The sequence below is a fragment of the Silene latifolia genome, chromosome X (assembly GCF_048544455.1).
Source record: "Silene latifolia isolate original U9 population chromosome X, ASM4854445v1, whole genome shotgun sequence".
NCBI lineage: Eukaryota > Viridiplantae > Streptophyta > Magnoliopsida > Caryophyllales > Caryophyllaceae > Silene > Silene latifolia.
In genome coordinates, this window is record NC_133537.1 from 225,309,763 (window position 1) to 225,326,080 (window position 16,318).

The following is a 16,318-nucleotide window of genomic DNA, read 5'->3' on the forward strand; positions in this document are numbered from 1 at the left end:
GAAAGCAATAACTAAAACCGTGGAACAAGGTTCTCTCGGTATACTTGATCGAGTGCTGATGTACTCGATCGAGTACACTCTTTCCACGAACATCAACTTTCGGCATTTGATAAATGTGAATTAATATCCTGGTTCCTCGATCGAGTGCTCAAAATTTTTCCGTCTCTTTTCCCAACATGTCAATTTTCGCCATATATTCCGTCTTTTCTGCAAAAATACTCCACAAATATATTAAATTCACTCTCTTACTGCACTCAAAACACACAAGATAATAACAATTTAAATGAAAAATTCACGTGGTACCCTCGAACTGCCATTTTGCACGTGGTAACCAACTTTTTATGTTTGTGTACATGATACTCTCCATGTTTGATTTTCATGAACAACATGCCCTTTTTGTCGCTATAAAAAAAAACTCAATTGTGCATAACTCCAAGAGTGGAATTTATAACTAGCCAAGTGTTTTTCCTAAAATGATTATCTCGTCATAATCTACGATCTGAGGGAAAAAAATTGTCGTCTGACATTTTATAAGGTTTTTTTAACAAAAATCTCAAATCAACCATATCTTTCTATCTTAAATTTCCGAATGACCACTTTCTTTTTACCAATTTATAGATCTCGAAGAGGTAATCAGTTTGGAAAAACAAAATTAGCCAATTTCGATTTCTGATATATGATTTACGCTCAATTGAAAATTTTAAACACGATAAAAAGGGCACGTTGTGCTTGAAAATCAAATCTCAAGGATATCATGTGTACAAACTTAAAAAGTTGGGTACCACATACAAAATGACAAAGTTCGAGGGTACCCCTTGAATTTTCCACAATTGAAATGAAATTAAATGCGATCAACTTCCTAAATTACAAAATTATTACAAGTAAAACTCCGGGCTCCCTCCCGGTAGCGCTGGTTTATGCGGTCCCGCATGACCGTATTACCTCTCCAGTAAAAGGAATCAATAGTGAAGAGGTGAACGACCTCTATCACTCCAACATAGGCACCATCATAATAGACTTTCAAGCATTGCCCATTCACCTTAAAAGTCTCACCTTTGGTAGTTTGCAGTGTAACTGACCCAAATTTGTTCACTTCAGCAACAGTGAACGATCCTGACCATCTACTCCTGAGCTTACCCGGAAAAAAGCGCAAGCGAGAGTTAAATAATAATACCTTATCACCCACATTGAATTCTCGTTGCAAGATGTGCTTGTCGTGCCACTTCTTGGTTCGCTCCTTATATACTCGAGCACTATCATAGGCATGCTGTCGAAACTCATCAAGCTCGTTTAGCTGCATTAATCTTTTCTCACCCGCCAGTGAGGGATCCATATTCAACTTCTTTATGGCCCACATAGCCTTGTACTCGAGCTCCACATAAAGATGGCAAGCTTTGCCATAGACTAAACGGTACTATGATGCACCAATCGGAGTTTTGAATGCAGTTCGGTAAGCCCATAAGGTGTCATCAAGCTTACGACTGCAATCTTTTCTGTTCTTTCTCACTACATTCTCCAAGATTTACTTCAACTCTCTATTAGAAAGCTCCACTTTCCCACTAGTTTGTGGATGATATCCCAATCCTCTACGGTGTGTAACGCCATATTTCTTCAATAAAGAATTAAGATGACATTCATTAATGTGCTTACCCCCATCACTAATGACTGCGCGAAGGACTCCAAACCGCGGAAAGATAATCTTCTGAAACATTTTGACAACTACTTTAGCATCACAGGTAGGAGTGGCAATGACTTTTACCCATATAGAGACATAATCAACAGCTACGAATATTTATTGGTTCCCACGAGATGTAAGGAACAACCCTTGGTAATCAATACCCCAAACATCAAAAATCTCCACCTCCAAGATTCCAGTTTGAGGCATCTCATGCCTTTGCGAAATATTACCCGTCCTTTGATACGCATCACAAGAACGGACAAAACCAGTAGTATCCTTCAACATAGTTGGCCAAAAGATGCCCGACTACATCACTTTAGCAAAGGTCATAGATGGACCATGATGACCACCATAAGAAGAAGAGTGATAGTAAGAAAGAATGGCATGTACCTCACTCTCTGGAATGCACCTTCTGTAAGTACATTCTCCTCCATCAAATCTCATACGAGATAAATGATATGTAATTACATTCTCTGCGCCCGACTTATCACGAATCTCCAAGTAAAAATCTTGTAAAAATAAAATCATACGAATAAGTCTCAGCTTGGCTTCTTTCTTAGCCAATAAATACTTCAGTGTCGCATGGTCAGTATAAACTATCACTTTAGAACCCACAATATAAGCTCTAAATTTATCTAAAGAATAGACAACTGTAAGGAGCTCCTTCTTCGTAGTAGCGTAATTGATCTGTGCATAATCTAGAGTCTTACTTGCATAATAAATAGCATGCAACACTTATATTTTCTTTGATCCAAAACGGCTCCAATGGCATAATCACTGGCATGACACATGATCTCAAAAGGTAAATTCCAATATGGAGACTGGATTATTAGAGCTGAGATAAGAGCCTGTTTAATCCTGTCAAAAGACTTAACATACTTATCAGCAAAAACAAAAGGGGCATCTTTATGGAGAAATTGGGTTAGTGGTTGAGCAATTTTTGAAAAATCTTTAATAAAGCGGCGATAGAATCCTGCATGACCAAGAAAACTTCGCACGCTTTTAACATTAACCGGGTACGGTAGTTGCTCAATCACCTTAACCATAGCTTTATCCACTTGGATGCCTCTTTCTAACACCAAATGACCAAGTACCACCTCTTCAGGGACCATGAAGTGGCACTTCTCCCAGTTTAGCACAAGATTGCTCTCCTCACAGCGCTGCAAAACCTTACTCAAATTTCTCAAGGAAACATCAAAGTCAGTACCATATACACTGAAATCATCCATAAAAACTTTAATAATAGACTCTATGTAATCAGAAATATGGCCATCATACAACGCTGAAAGGTAGCTGGGGCATTGCACAAACCAAAAGGCATCCTCCTATAAGCAAATACACCATATGGACATGTAAAAGTGATTTTTTCCTGATCATCAGGATGAGTGGTTATCTAAAAGAATCCGGAGTCGCCATCTAGGTAACAAAAATAACTATGGCAGAGAAAAATTATAGCAACATCACTAAGAGAGAGAGAGAAAGCGAGTAAAGAGAGAAAGCTTATAATCCTTTAATTCTTCAGCAATGGCGAAAAATAAACGGATTGTATTAACTTGTAATACCTCACAAAAACACAATAATAATAGTTCATCACCTAATAAACACAAAAATAATAGTAATACGATACACAATAACAAAGTGAGAGAGATTGCTGCGCAGGTCAGTGCAGCTAAGAGCTCAAGAGCAGCGGAATTACGGTCTTTCAATTTGAACAAGAAACTGAATGTTATCCCGGAAGATAAAGCTACAGAAAAAGAGGATTGGCAGGTGGTGGGAGCAAAGAAAGGTAAACAATTGGAAAACCCTAGAGTCAAAATTGAAGCTGATGATGTTCAAGGTGAGTTAGAATTTTGGTCAACATTTGTTTTCTGTTTTGTTCTAGGAGCTAATCCACGTAGTCATGTAATGGATGGTTTTGTAAGACGAATTTGGAAAGATATTTCGATTGATAATGTTACTTTTTAAGCGAATGGGATTTGTTTAATTCGGTTCAGTAAGCAAGAGGATAAGGATAAGGTCCTTCAATCTAAGCAACTATTCTTTGATAATAAACCGTTTATTATTAGAGATTGGTAGCCTGATGTGAAATGTGAGAAGGATAAGCCTCATGTGGTGAGAATTTGGGTGAGGTTTTTACAACTTAGAACATAAATTTTGGGGGAAAGCCTTATAAAAGATTACTAGTATGGTAAGTAAGCCTGTTAGGGCTGATCGTGATACTGAGAGTATAGATTATTTGGAATATGCTAGGTTCATGGTAGAAGTTAAAATAGGCCAGCAGTTGCCTGATAAGGTTGAATTCATTGATGATAAAGATGTGATTCAGGTACAAGAAATTTTCTATGAGTGGAAGCCCCTTGTCTGTTCTCAGTGCTAAGGAATTGGGCATGATGCAGACATGTGTCAGAAAAGAAAAGTAGAGGTGAAAAAGAAACTACTCAGAAAATTTGGAGACCAAAAGTCCAAGAGCCAGTTAAACCAGTTACTCATGTGCAGAAAACTCCTTAGCAAGTCACAGTGCAGAGAATGGAATCTGTGCAGGAGGTGGTGCTGCCTCAGATTGATCCTTCTGTGGTAGTTACTCCTATGTCGTTCGAAGGTAATGTTTTGAATTCCATGTCACCAGCCAGACTAAACATCGAATGTCTAGGTTGGGGATAAGAGGTAGTCAAGGAGGGCCTACATTTATGGAGGTTATTCAGTATTCCTTAAAATAGAATGTGTTGAATAGTATGGGAAAGGAGAAGTCACTAGCAAATCCTGAACATGGTTAATATAGGATTTTGGAATATAAGGGGCCTTAATAAATGGATAAGCAAGGTGATCTTAGAAGATTCGTGCATAATAATAAAATTGGTTTATTTGGTTTGGTAGAAACTAGGGTCAAAATCAAGAATAAAGATAGAATTCAATCTGGTTTTTGTAGTCCTTGGCAAATTATTGATAACAGTGATGTGAAAGATAGTGGTAGAATATGGCTATTGTGGGATGCTACTGAGTTTACTATTTCATGTATTCAGAAGGGCTTACAGGTCATTCATGTTCATGTTACATATCTTGTGAATAGATATGAGTGGACCTGTTTTCTAGTGTATGGGTGTAACAAAGATGTTGATAGAGCACATTGGTGAAATTCTATGATTTGTATAAAAGCTGCAGTCACTCGGCCATGGCTCATCATGGGAGACTTCAATTATGTGCTCTATATGGATGAAAGAATAAGGTCTAATGTCACTGATGCTGAGGTGAGGGATTTTCAGAACTGTGTGGATGTTTGTGGTCTATATGATTTGGGGTCTACTGGAGCTTACTTCACCTAGAATACAAAAGGGTGATGCTAGAGTTTACAGTAGGATTGATAGGGTAATGGCTAATGATGAGTGGATACTTAATGGTCCCACAGGAGTAGTATCATTCTTACCTGAGGGTTTATTTGATTATAGTCCGTGCCTTATTGAATTATGGGAGGAAACTGAAAGAAGAAAAGGTTGTTTTAAATACTACAATATGTGGGGGAAGAGTGACAAATTCAAGAGTATAGTTATTGAGATTTGGAGGCAACCTATTCAAGGGTGTCACATGTTTCAACTGATAAAGAAACTTAAAAAGTTGAAGCATCCTCTGAAGAAGCTGAACAATGATGGTTATGGGAATATTGATAATACTGCATTGGTGGCTAAGACGGTGCTTGAAAATATCCAAAAACAGTTATATGTTGACCCTAGGAATGTGGTGCTACAAGCTGAGGAGAGAGTTGCAGCTCAGATCTACAAAGATTTAGATGAAGCTAAGAATTCTTTCTTAGCTCAGAAAGCTAAGGTAAAATGGGTTAATCTAGGAGATGATAATACTAGATTTTTCCATAGTAAAATCAAGGCTAGAAGAGCCCAGAATAAAGTTCTAAAGATCAAGGATATGCATGGGGTAGTCTATTATGAGGTTAATACCATAGAACAGGCTTTCATTAAGTATTATCAAGAGGTGTTAGGCAGCTATACTCAGGTGATCAAAGTTTGTCCTACAGTGGTTAAGAAAGGCAAGACAGCCACCAGTGAGCAGGCCAAATTCATGCTGCAGGAGATGACTAAGACTGAGGTCAAGGAGGCCCTCTTTTCTATCCCGGTGGAGAAGGCTCATGGCCCTGATGGGTACTCTTCAGGCTTTTATAGAGATTCTTATGACATAATTGGAGGAGATGTGGTTAGGGTAGTGTTGGAATTTTTTACTAATGGCAAGATTTTACATCAGATAAATGCTATTGTTCTTACTCTGATCCCTAAACTTGATTGCCCTAGTACAGTCCAAGACTTTAGACCCATTGCGTGTTGCAATGTCATTTACAAATGTATATCCAAAATCATTTGTAAAAGATTGGCAGGTGTTTTGGCAGATCTCATTAGTATGAATCAGAGTGCCTTTATTAAGGATATGGAAATTGTGGATAACATTCTCATCTGCCAGGATTTGGTGAGATTATATGGAAGGAAGAACTGCTCTCCTAGGGCCATGCTGAAAGTTGATTTGAAGAAAGCTTATGACACTATTGAGTGGGCATTTATTAGGGATATATTGGCTGCACTTGAGTTTCCTGAGCAAATGATCAATTGGATAATGTTGTGTGTAACTACAACATCTTACACTATCTCTCTGAATGGGTCACATTTTGGGTATTTCAAGGGTTAAAGAGGGTTGAGACAAGGAGACCCCATGTCCCCTTTACTCTTCACCATTTGCCTGAAATATCTAACAAGGAATATTAGTGTGGTCACAGATAGACCTGCCTTCAAATATCATTCACTTTTTAGAGGACTGAAACTTAGTCATCTAGCTTTTGCAGATGATTTATTGCTGTTTTGCTGAGCTGATGTGGATTCTGTGAACATTTTATTGAGATCTTTTCTGACTTTCTCTGAAGCTTCAGGACTGTGCATAAACAAGGCCAAGTCAGATATGTACTTGAATGGTATTGATGCAAATATGGCTTCCCAGATTGTTCAGCTTGTAGGTTTCAAGATGGGTCAGTTCCCCTTCAGGTGCTTAGGCATTCCTATATCTTCAAAAATACTGGGCATTGCTGATTGTAATAAAGTGGTGGACAAAATAGTGGCCATGATAGGAGGCTGGGGGTTCAAACACTTAAGCTATGCAGGGAGGTTGGTACTTGTTAAAGTGGTATTGACTCAGCTGCATGCTTACTGGGCTAGGATCTTCCTGTTGCCAAAGGGAGTCATTCAAAATATGGAAAGTATTTATAGGAACTATCTTTGGGCTGGCAACGCTGAGTATAAACACTCCCCTCCTGTGGCTTGGGAGACTTGTTGCCTGCCTAAGAAATAAGGGGGCTTGGGTATCATTAACTACCATCTGTGGAACATAGCATTTTTAAGAAAATACTCTTGGTGGATACACAAGAAGAAAGATAGTCTGTGGGTTCAATGGGTACATTACATCTATATAAAGCAAAGTGACTGGTCAATGTATCAACCAACTTTGAATTCCAGTTGGACATGGCGGCAAATCTGCAAGGTAAAGGAGAAACTCAAACCTGGCCTTATGAGTAGAGCTTGGAAAGCGAGGTACTCTATTCAGGAGGTTTATCAGTGGCTACTTGGACCTCCACAAAAGAAGCACTGGGTGCCACTAGGCTGGAATAGATTATGCTTGCCTAGGCATAACTTTATTACCTGGATATATGTGCAGCAACGTTTTCTTACTAGGGATAGACTGCAGAGGTTTGGAGTCATCAATGATGGTGTTGGTTACTTGATAGGGGTACCTTACCTCTTTCGTTCCTATTTCAACCAAGCGATGTGGGTACCTGTCCTAGAGGTCGCGCCACACAAAGCCATGAAACCATGCTGTATTCTTACCCGTCCTTATCCCGGATAACGAGGATGAAATCCTTAAATGGGTCAATGATCAGAGCCAAGCATCCAAGCTGATAACTGAACAAGACAAAGCCCAAGACTAGGCCTTAAGATTGCGAGTCGGGATCTATTTTATAGTCTTAGTTTGAGTCAAGTGTCGTATTTTATTTTCATATAGTCGAGTCATTTTTCCCATAATAGCCTGCAGAGTGTCCTAGGAATTTTTCTTCCTTCGAGTCTGTTAAACCCTTATCATTTCAATAAATTCATTATATTTCTGTTAAGCCTGGAAATCCGCAGACGTCCTTGATCCGTATCTCACCTCAACCTGACCATCAGGCTGTCAGGGTGTCAAGGTACCAAGACACATGAAGATAGGCACCAGGCCATGGAGAGGATAACGGTCAAAATATCAGGACGATATCAGACCAGGAAGACATATTACAAGAGGAATATATGCGCAACATTGAACAGGAAGATCTCGCAGTAAATGCAGTAATTAAGGGCATAATATTGGCAATTATTGCGGGTAATTAAAGAGAATAATCCACATTAATGCCGCCATCAGACAGTCGTTCAGCAAGAGCTTATATAAGGGATGTTTGGAAATCATTTGAAGACACATCACAAGACAAGGCAATATACAACATTCTCATTTCATTCATAGATAATTACGTCCAATTGTGCTCAATACATAATACAATAGTGAAATCCTCTCCTAGCTTGGTGACCGTGGTTTTTTCCCATTTAAGGGTTTTCCACGTACAAAATTCTTTGTCTCATTGTTGTTATTCCTTATTACGTTTACAGTTTATATTTTGCCCATGACGACCTGACTATTAGGGCATTTAGAGCTAGTTAACCCTGTCCAAATCGGCCCTGACCTGATTTCGCCTTGCGCAAAATCCACACAAAATAATTGGCGCCCACCGTGGGGCATCTAGCTCTTTAAATCCTTTTTTCTCATCTTACAAAAACTCAAAAATCCTACAAAAATGGCCCAGCCTACCATTGAGGAACAATTGAATGCAGCTCTCCAGCAAATCGCTGAGGTGGAAAGCTTGAAGGAAAAAGTAGTCCAAACTGAAGCAGAAATTCAGCAACTAAGAGAATCTGAGTCAGCTCTGAAACAAAAATTAGAGAAAACCCAAGGAGCAGGCTCTAGATTCTAGCCAGGAAACCCATTTTCATCAATCATCAAAAACATCGATTTCTCCATCTTTCGGAGCCCAAGTGGTTCTAAATTCATTAATGTTGATGGTGACGGTGAACCAAAGAATGGCAATGAAAAACCTGATGAATCCGCAGCAGCCATCATGATGGCAGTGGTTCAGGAGATCAAGAAACTCAATGAAAAATTTGACAAGATACCTGAAGTACCTGCCAGCATGGAAGAAGCTGCCCCTGACAGTTATGCTAATTCGCCTTTCATAGACGAAATAGAAAAAGTAGATTTACCAAAGAAGTTTGTGGTCCCATCCATGAGGGTCTATGATGGAACCACAGATCCAGAAAATCGCGTGGCTCTCTATACACAAAAGATGTTGGCTGCATCTATTCCCAGTGAATTTAGACAAGTTTGCATGTGTAAGGGATTTGGAACGACCCTGACCGGCCCTACTCTGCAATGGTACATCAACCTGCCAACTGGGAGCATCCATTCCTTCACCAACCTGATCAACAGCTTCAACCAACAGTTTGCGGGCAACAGAGAGTTGGAGAAACGATCCAGCAACCTTTACCGAATCACACAGAAGCCTGATGAAACTCCCAGGACATTCCTTGCAAGATTCAACAAAGAGAAAGTATCCATTCCCAGGTGTGACATTAGAATAGTATTGGAGGCATTCAGGCAGGGGTTGCTACCACACAGTGACTTATACAGCGAGCTCACTAAGTATCCCTGCCATACCTTCGAAGACGTCCAGGCCAAGACTCTTGCCTTTATCAGGCTAGAAGAAGACAAAAGCTACAAACTTGGATCACCCAGTGGACCAAAGGATTATGAGGGAGCAGTAAGAAGAGAAACAAAGGAAACAACTACAGGCCTACTCCACATTCCAGGCCAGATCAATCAGAAGTTAACCTGGCTCATGAGTATCAAGGTAAGACTAAAGTTTTTCCACCTACTTCCGAGCATAACTTCAGTGTTGATATTGCAGGGTTAATCCAGAGACTTGACAACATGGGATCAGTAGTCAGATGGCCCAGAAAGTCGGAAAATCCCAACCCTAGAAGAGACAATTCCAAATGGTGCGAATTCCACACGGACATTGGACACGCGACGGATGACTGTTTCACCCTAAGGAAAGAAGTGGCTTATCTGCTGTAATTCGGATACCTAAAAAACCTGAACAAAACGAAAGGCAGGAAAGCGAACTAGGGCAAAGAGGATCAACAACACAAGCAGGATCGCAGCTTACCTCCACCACCTCCAATATATGAAGTAAAATTCATATCTGGTGGATCGAAATCTATGCGGCTTTGACCGATTCAAAGACAAAAAAGATAGCCAGGACGCCAAGGATGGTCTCACCCTGCAAACCAGACCATATCCAAACAATCACTTTCAATGATTGTGACCTGGTAGGTATTCCTGATGTTCATCATGATGGCCTGGTAATTTCTATGCAGATTGGAACCGCCACAGTGAGAAGGATCCTGGTAGACGGAGGCAGCTCAGTAAACCTGATCATGCTTGACGTACTGAAAGCCATGAAGATCAACGAGGACCAAATTACCAAAAAATCCAGTGTCCTAGTAGGGTTCAATGGCGAAACCAGGAGCACTCTAGGAGAAATCCACCTCCCAACCTACGTTGAAGGAGTTTCATCTTATGAGAAATTCGGAGTCCTTGATTGCTTGTTATCTTACAACGTGATCTTGGTAGACCCTGGATTCATAATGTCAAAGCCGTACCATCAACCTATCACCAATGTATCAAGATACCAACAGAATGGGGCATAGCCACAGTCAAAGGGGATCATAAGACAGCCCAGGAATGCTACACAACAGCTTTGAAGCCTTCCAAGGCAGGTAAGTCCCTTTCATAGCAATTACAGTACCCTGTCAGGAGCACCTATGTAGCACCTCCCAGAATGGAAACAGATCAGAGGTAATTCTGGACCCTGAGTACCCTGGCAGGTATGTTTTAGTAGGATCTGACGCCCCGGATAGTGTCAGGCCCGAACTGGTAAAGTTTCTTAAAAATAAATCATCCTGATTTGCTTGGTCACATTTTGGTATGACTGGAATTAGCGCTAATATAATTACACATAAACTCAATGTTGACCCATCTTTTATGCCTGTACAACAGAAAAGACGGAAATTTGCAGCTGAAAGAAATGCCATAATTAACGAGGAAGTGGAGAAACTTTTGGATATGGGAATGATCAGGGAAGTAATGTGCCCTGAATGGTTGGCTAACGTGGTTGTTGTGCAGAAAAAGAATGGAAAGTGAAGAGTCTGTGTAGACTACGCTGACCCGAACAAAGCTTGTGCCAAAGATCCATTTCCTTTACCACAAATTGATGCCATGGTAGACGCCACAACAGGCCATGAAATGCTAACATCCATGGACGCTTCCAGTGGGTTCAATCAAATAAAGATGCACCCTGCTTCCACCCTTACTGGCTAAACCAGAAAAGGGAGAACTCCTATCAGTATACTTATCCGTTACTGACACAGCAGTCAGTGCAGTCCTAGTAAAAAAACAGGACGGCCAACAACACCCTGTTTATTATATAAGTAAAAGCCCGCTAGATGCTGAGATGAGGTATCGATTACTTGAAAAATATGTTTTAGCTTTGATTATGTCATGTACTAAATTGCGACCTTATTTTGAAAGCCATCCATTATAGTCAGGACCAACCTACCCATAAAATCTATCCTACGTAAGCCTGAATTATCAGGCAGGATGGCCAAATGGTTAGTGCAAATTAGCACATACGATATCTCCTTTGAACCCAGGGCAGCGATCCAATCGTAGGCCCTAGCAGACTTTGTGGCTGACTTCAGCCCTAACCTGGAACCTGACCTGAAAAAAGAGGTCAGCCAATTAGAAAATAAAACCCCAGACCAAGAATGGACCCTGTTCATAGATGGGGCATCCAACGCCAGGCGGACAGGGTTAGGATTAGTGTTCAAGTCACCACAGGGAGATATGTTAGCACATGCTATAAGCTGTGAGTTCAAAGCTACAAACAACGAAGCAGAATATGAAGCTCTGATAGCAGGCTAAAAGGTATGTCTAGACCTCAGTGTTCAAAACCTAAAGGTAAAAACTGATTCACTCCTAATTGCTAATCAAATTAAGGGAATTTATACGGCTAAGGATGCAAAAATGATTTCGTATTTAGAATATGCAAAAAACCTTACCGCTAAATTTGATTTATTTGACATATATTAAATATCAAGAGACTTGAACACCCAGGCTGATGCTTTGGCCAGCCTAGGTTCAAATTTTACCCGTACAGTTTTCGACAAAATACCAATTGTTCATTTATTAGAGCCAGTGATCAGCAAGCCTGAACAAGTCAATCCTGTCAATCAGGATAATAACTCTTGGACTAAACCCTATTATTATTGGTTTCTCAGAGGAATACTACCTCAGGGGAGACATGAAGCAAGGGCTTTTAGAATTAGAGCTTCAACTTACGCTATTATCAATAACACTTTATTCAAGAGATCGCAGGCTGGACCTTACCTAAGATGCTTGGAGCCTGACGAAGCCAAACTGGTACTTCAAGAAATACACGATGGACACTGTGGTAACCATAAAGGAGAAAAGAGCCTGGCAAGTAAAGTCCTCAGGATAGGCTACTACTGGCCTACACTGAGGGCTGACTGCCTGGAATATTCATCAAAATGTGAAGCCTTCCAAGTCCATGCACCAATCATACATCAGCCATCTGAGTTCCTTCACTCAATTTCTGCACCCTGGCCATTCATAAAGTGGGGCATGGATATTGTGGGAAAACTGCCCGTAGCTCTAGGACAAAAAGTATTCATGTTGGCTATGACTGATTACTTCTCCAAATGGATTGAAGCTGATTCCTTCAGGCAAGTAACTGAAAAGGAAGTAATATCCTTCATCAGGACAAATATCATTTGCAGATATGGAGTCCCGTCAGAAATAGTATGTGATAATGGAACCCAATTTGTGGGGAAAAAGACCCAAGCATTTTGCCAAGAATGGAATATCAACCTGGTAACGTCAAACCCCGGATACCCAAAAGCTAATGGCCAGGCTGAATCAAGCAATAAGGTAGTCATAAGCTGCCTAAAAAAGAAGCTAAAAAGAAGACGAGGCAGATGGGCTGAAGAACTTTCATTAGTACTATGGGCAGACAGGACAACTCCAAAGGCATCAACAGGCCAAACACCTTACTCTTTGGTGTACGGCTGTGAAGCTGTCATTCCTGCAGAAGTACGGGTGCCAACATCAAGGTACCGCCTGAACAATGTTGAAGCAAACAGAGACCTGATGCAAGATAACCTGGTACTAACAGAAGAGTTTAGAGATGCTGCCAAAATTAGGATGGCATCATACCAACAAGCGGTTGCCAGGACTTACAACAAAAATGTCAAAATAAGAGTCTTCAGGGAAGGAGACCTCGTCTTACACAAAGTTTTTCCAAATAAGAAAGAAAAATCAGCAGGCAAGCTGGCCCCCACATGGGAAGGCCCTTACTTAATTGATTCAATTGTTGGACAAGGAGCATACAGGCTCCAAACATGTAATACCCCACATTTTGATAATAATTTATGAGAATAATTTATGTAATTTAATAATTAATTAAAGGCATTTCTAATAATAATTACAAGTAAGACGTTAATTAAATAATAAATTAAGTATCCAAGTCGGAAATTGGGCTTAGCTAATAATTGAGCGTTGGGTCGTGTGCCATTGTTATTTTGACCAAAACTTATTAATCTAGTATGAGTGTGATCGGGATTTGTATCGGAAATTAATAATAATAATAATATGTGAAGGTAATAATAATTATATCAATAATAATAATAAAGTTATGGCAATAATAAATTAGTAAAGATTGTATGAGGAAATCCAATTTATGGTAAGATTAACACATGTAGTAATAATAATAATAATAATAATAATAATAATAATAATAATAATAATAATAATAATAATAATAATAATAATAATAATAATAATAATAATAATAATAATAATAATAATAATAATAATAATAATAATAATAATAATAATAATAATAATAATAATAATAATAATAATAATAATAATAATAATAATAATAATAATAATAATAATAATATAATGGTAATAATAATAATGGCAATTCCTAAAATAATTTGAATATGGTAATGGTAATAGTTTCCTAATTGGCCTCACATATTCTCTAATCTTAGACTATAAATACCATGTTAAATCTGAAAAATAATTCATGAAAGAAAAAGGAAGAGTTCTAAAGAAAAGAAGAAAAGAATTAAGGAAGAGAAAAGCAAAGGAATTAACTTTTGTTATCCCCTAAAGGTAATAATTTAAACCGTCTCATGTATACACTTTGCCTTGCTATAACTTGTAAACTAGGCCACCATAGAACGAGTCGTGACCGTGATTGTGACCGTGGAACACCAGGGATTTAACATGACCCATCGTTGACCACCTATGACCGGCGGAAGAGGGGAGTTCGAAGGGCATTTTGGTGGGTGGTTGGCTATGATGGTTTACGTATTATACATGTTATGAACCAATATTTTAATCGTGACTGGCCTGAGTACGGGTTAGGGTGGAACCTAGGGTTGGGTCAGCCACCGTGGAAGGTCATAGGATAATACAGATGGTGGCTTTATAGGTGGTTGGCCGGGATTTCGAAGGTTTTGTACGATTGTTTAATACACGGTTAACCCGGATATTCAACCCCTTACCGTGACTTATTCGACTAAGACTTGGGTTGGTTGGGTTCGTGGAGGTTAGTCGTCCATTTTAGTGGTGTTAGGGTGGCCAGTGGTGGTGGTTGGTGCGGGTGTTGCCGGGTTTTTCCCGAAAACAGAGGAAAACAGGGGAGTCGTTGGTTGTTGATTTAAACCGTGTAATAGATGGGTGTTGGGACCTCCGTGCTCAACCTAGACCTTGACCTAACCTTGGTTTCAGTGTGGGTGAGTGCCGCGGGTGGTGGTTGTTGGTATATGTGTCCTCCGACAATAATGCGATCACAACTGTTGATCATGATGATCACATGTTTAAATCCCATTTTAAGAATACATGTGGGATGTAATATTTTACAGTCAACTGGTCCACACATATCGGTAATTATTGGCTGACTAGAGTTTGACATTACTGTCGTGCGACGGTGGTGATCAGTTGATCCCCTTAGGTCATACCTAAAGGGTGACACTCTTAATTGATTATTTAATTAATCGTATGTCGATACGGGTTAATTAAATTGGTTAAAATTGACGGACGATTTTGTGAGTATTATTGACGTGTCTTATTGTAATTCGATTAAATAAGATACGGTCTAAGTAATCAAATTGTTTTATTACTTAGATAAAATTATTGTTTACGAAACAATTGAAACTGAATGAATAATTTATTATAAATACAAGACGTTGTGATTTATAATTGATAAACCGTTTTGGTACAAGTAATTATGAATTACTAAGTCGATTTTGTATATGACGTATTTTTATTAATACGTTGATTTTTAATATGTTAAAAATACATTACAATTACACATGACTAGTAACATGTGACAATTGACAAGTGACAAATATAAAATGTACCTCCCATTTTATATAAGTGCCAAAAATGGAGGGAGTATTAGGTTTAAAATTGTGTTAATTATTTTTTAAGTGGAAAACATGATGATTGCAACCTAATATAGCCATTCATACCTATTCCTTCTTGGGTAGAATAACAAGCTCATGCATTGGCTCTACTCTCCCCATGCCAACCGGTTTTTGAAGGTGAAAAAGGCCAATGGTTTTTCTCTTAATCATTAACTACATCACAATATAATTTCTAGTGTAAGAAATTATTAAAACTCTCTCTACATCTGATGAAAAATTAGAGAAATAAAATCTCCAAAATCTTCCTCTCTTGGCCGAAATTACAAGAGACCAAAAATAAATATTTTGGGTCATTTTAGTAAGATTAATGTTGTTCTAGATCAAATCATATTTGTCTTTTAAGAGGTTACCTTGGGTATAAACTTTTGCGAGGGATTCTTCTTTGGAACCTTTGTTCATCCATATAAGGAAAGTTCAAGAACAAGCGAGACGGAGAACTCATTTGTGCCCAAAATCCGAAACTCCCATAGTAAGAAAGACGATTTCTTCTCTATTCTTATTCAAGTTTGCATGCATAAGATCTAATTTTATTTTTATGACTTAATTAATATGTCACATATATGAATATTTTAAATAATGAGATTAATAATTCTAACAAGTGGTATCAGAGCCTTAGGTTGTTTGCATGCAAATCGATTTATAGTTTTTCCGAGTTATATGACTGACATACAAAACTAATTAATTTGGTTTTATGAAGATAAACCTTAAAATAAATTTGCATTTTAAAAGTTTCTGGTCCTAAGTGATTTTTAGGACATTTTGGTTTATTTATGGATTTTATTGTTCATTTTATATAATATTGGCATTAAAATGTGATTTTTATGATAAAAATGTCATATTTGGACGAAAAATAGCTAAACTTCGATTTTTTTAGTGGTTTTTGGATATGTTTTCACATATATTATCTACTGATGGACTGTAAATTTTCATACTAAAA

The 16,318-nt window shown here is 38.6% G+C and overlaps 2 protein-coding genes across 2 annotated transcripts; one reads left to right on the forward strand and one right to left on the reverse strand.

The window, feature by feature from the left end:
* Nucleotides 1–1,522: 1,522 nt before the first annotated feature.
* LOC141619457 (uncharacterized) lies at nucleotides 1,523–2,790 on the reverse strand. The gene is made up of 5 exons (XM_074436477.1): nucleotides 2,699–2,790; nucleotides 2,437–2,536; nucleotides 2,069–2,365; nucleotides 1,909–1,984; nucleotides 1,523–1,782 (listed from the first exon to the last, which is right to left on the reverse strand). The coding sequence occupies exons 1-5, from the start codon at nucleotides 2,788–2,790 to the stop codon at nucleotides 1,523–1,525; spliced, it is 825 nt and encodes a 274-aa protein (XP_074292578.1).
* A 2,254-nt stretch (nucleotides 2,791–5,044) lies between these two features.
* On the forward strand, nucleotides 5,045–7,015 carry LOC141619458 (uncharacterized). Its single transcript, XM_074436478.1, has 2 exons — nucleotides 5,045–6,356; nucleotides 6,594–7,015. Exons 1-2 carry the CDS (start codon nucleotides 5,045–5,047, stop codon nucleotides 7,013–7,015), a joined length of 1,734 nt encoding a protein of 577 aa, XP_074292579.1.
* Nucleotides 7,016–16,318: the final 9,303 nt, after the last annotated feature.

Bases quoted from the DNA above. Each gene is read 5' to 3' on its own strand.
- LOC141619458 (XM_074436478.1), top strand. From the start codon at position 5,045: ATGGCTAATGATGAGTGGATACTTAATGGTCCCACAGGAGTAGTATCA. The intron at 6,357-6,593 runs GTTAAAGAGGGT...CTTTCTCTGAAG, and splicing joins ACATTTTGGGTATTTCAAGG to CTTCAGGACTGTGCATAAAC.
- LOC141619457 (XM_074436477.1), bottom strand. From the start codon at position 2,790: ATGGTCCCTGAAGAGGTGGTACTTGGTCATTTGGTGTTAGAAAGAGGC. The intron at 2,537-2,698 runs GTACCCGGTTAA...GTCTTTTGACAG, and splicing joins AAGGTGATTGAGCAACTACC to GATTAAACAGGCTCTTATCT. The intron at 2,366-2,436 runs GTTTTGGATCAA...GATTATGCACAG, and splicing joins GTGATTATGCCATTGGAGCC to ATCAATTACGCTACTACGAA.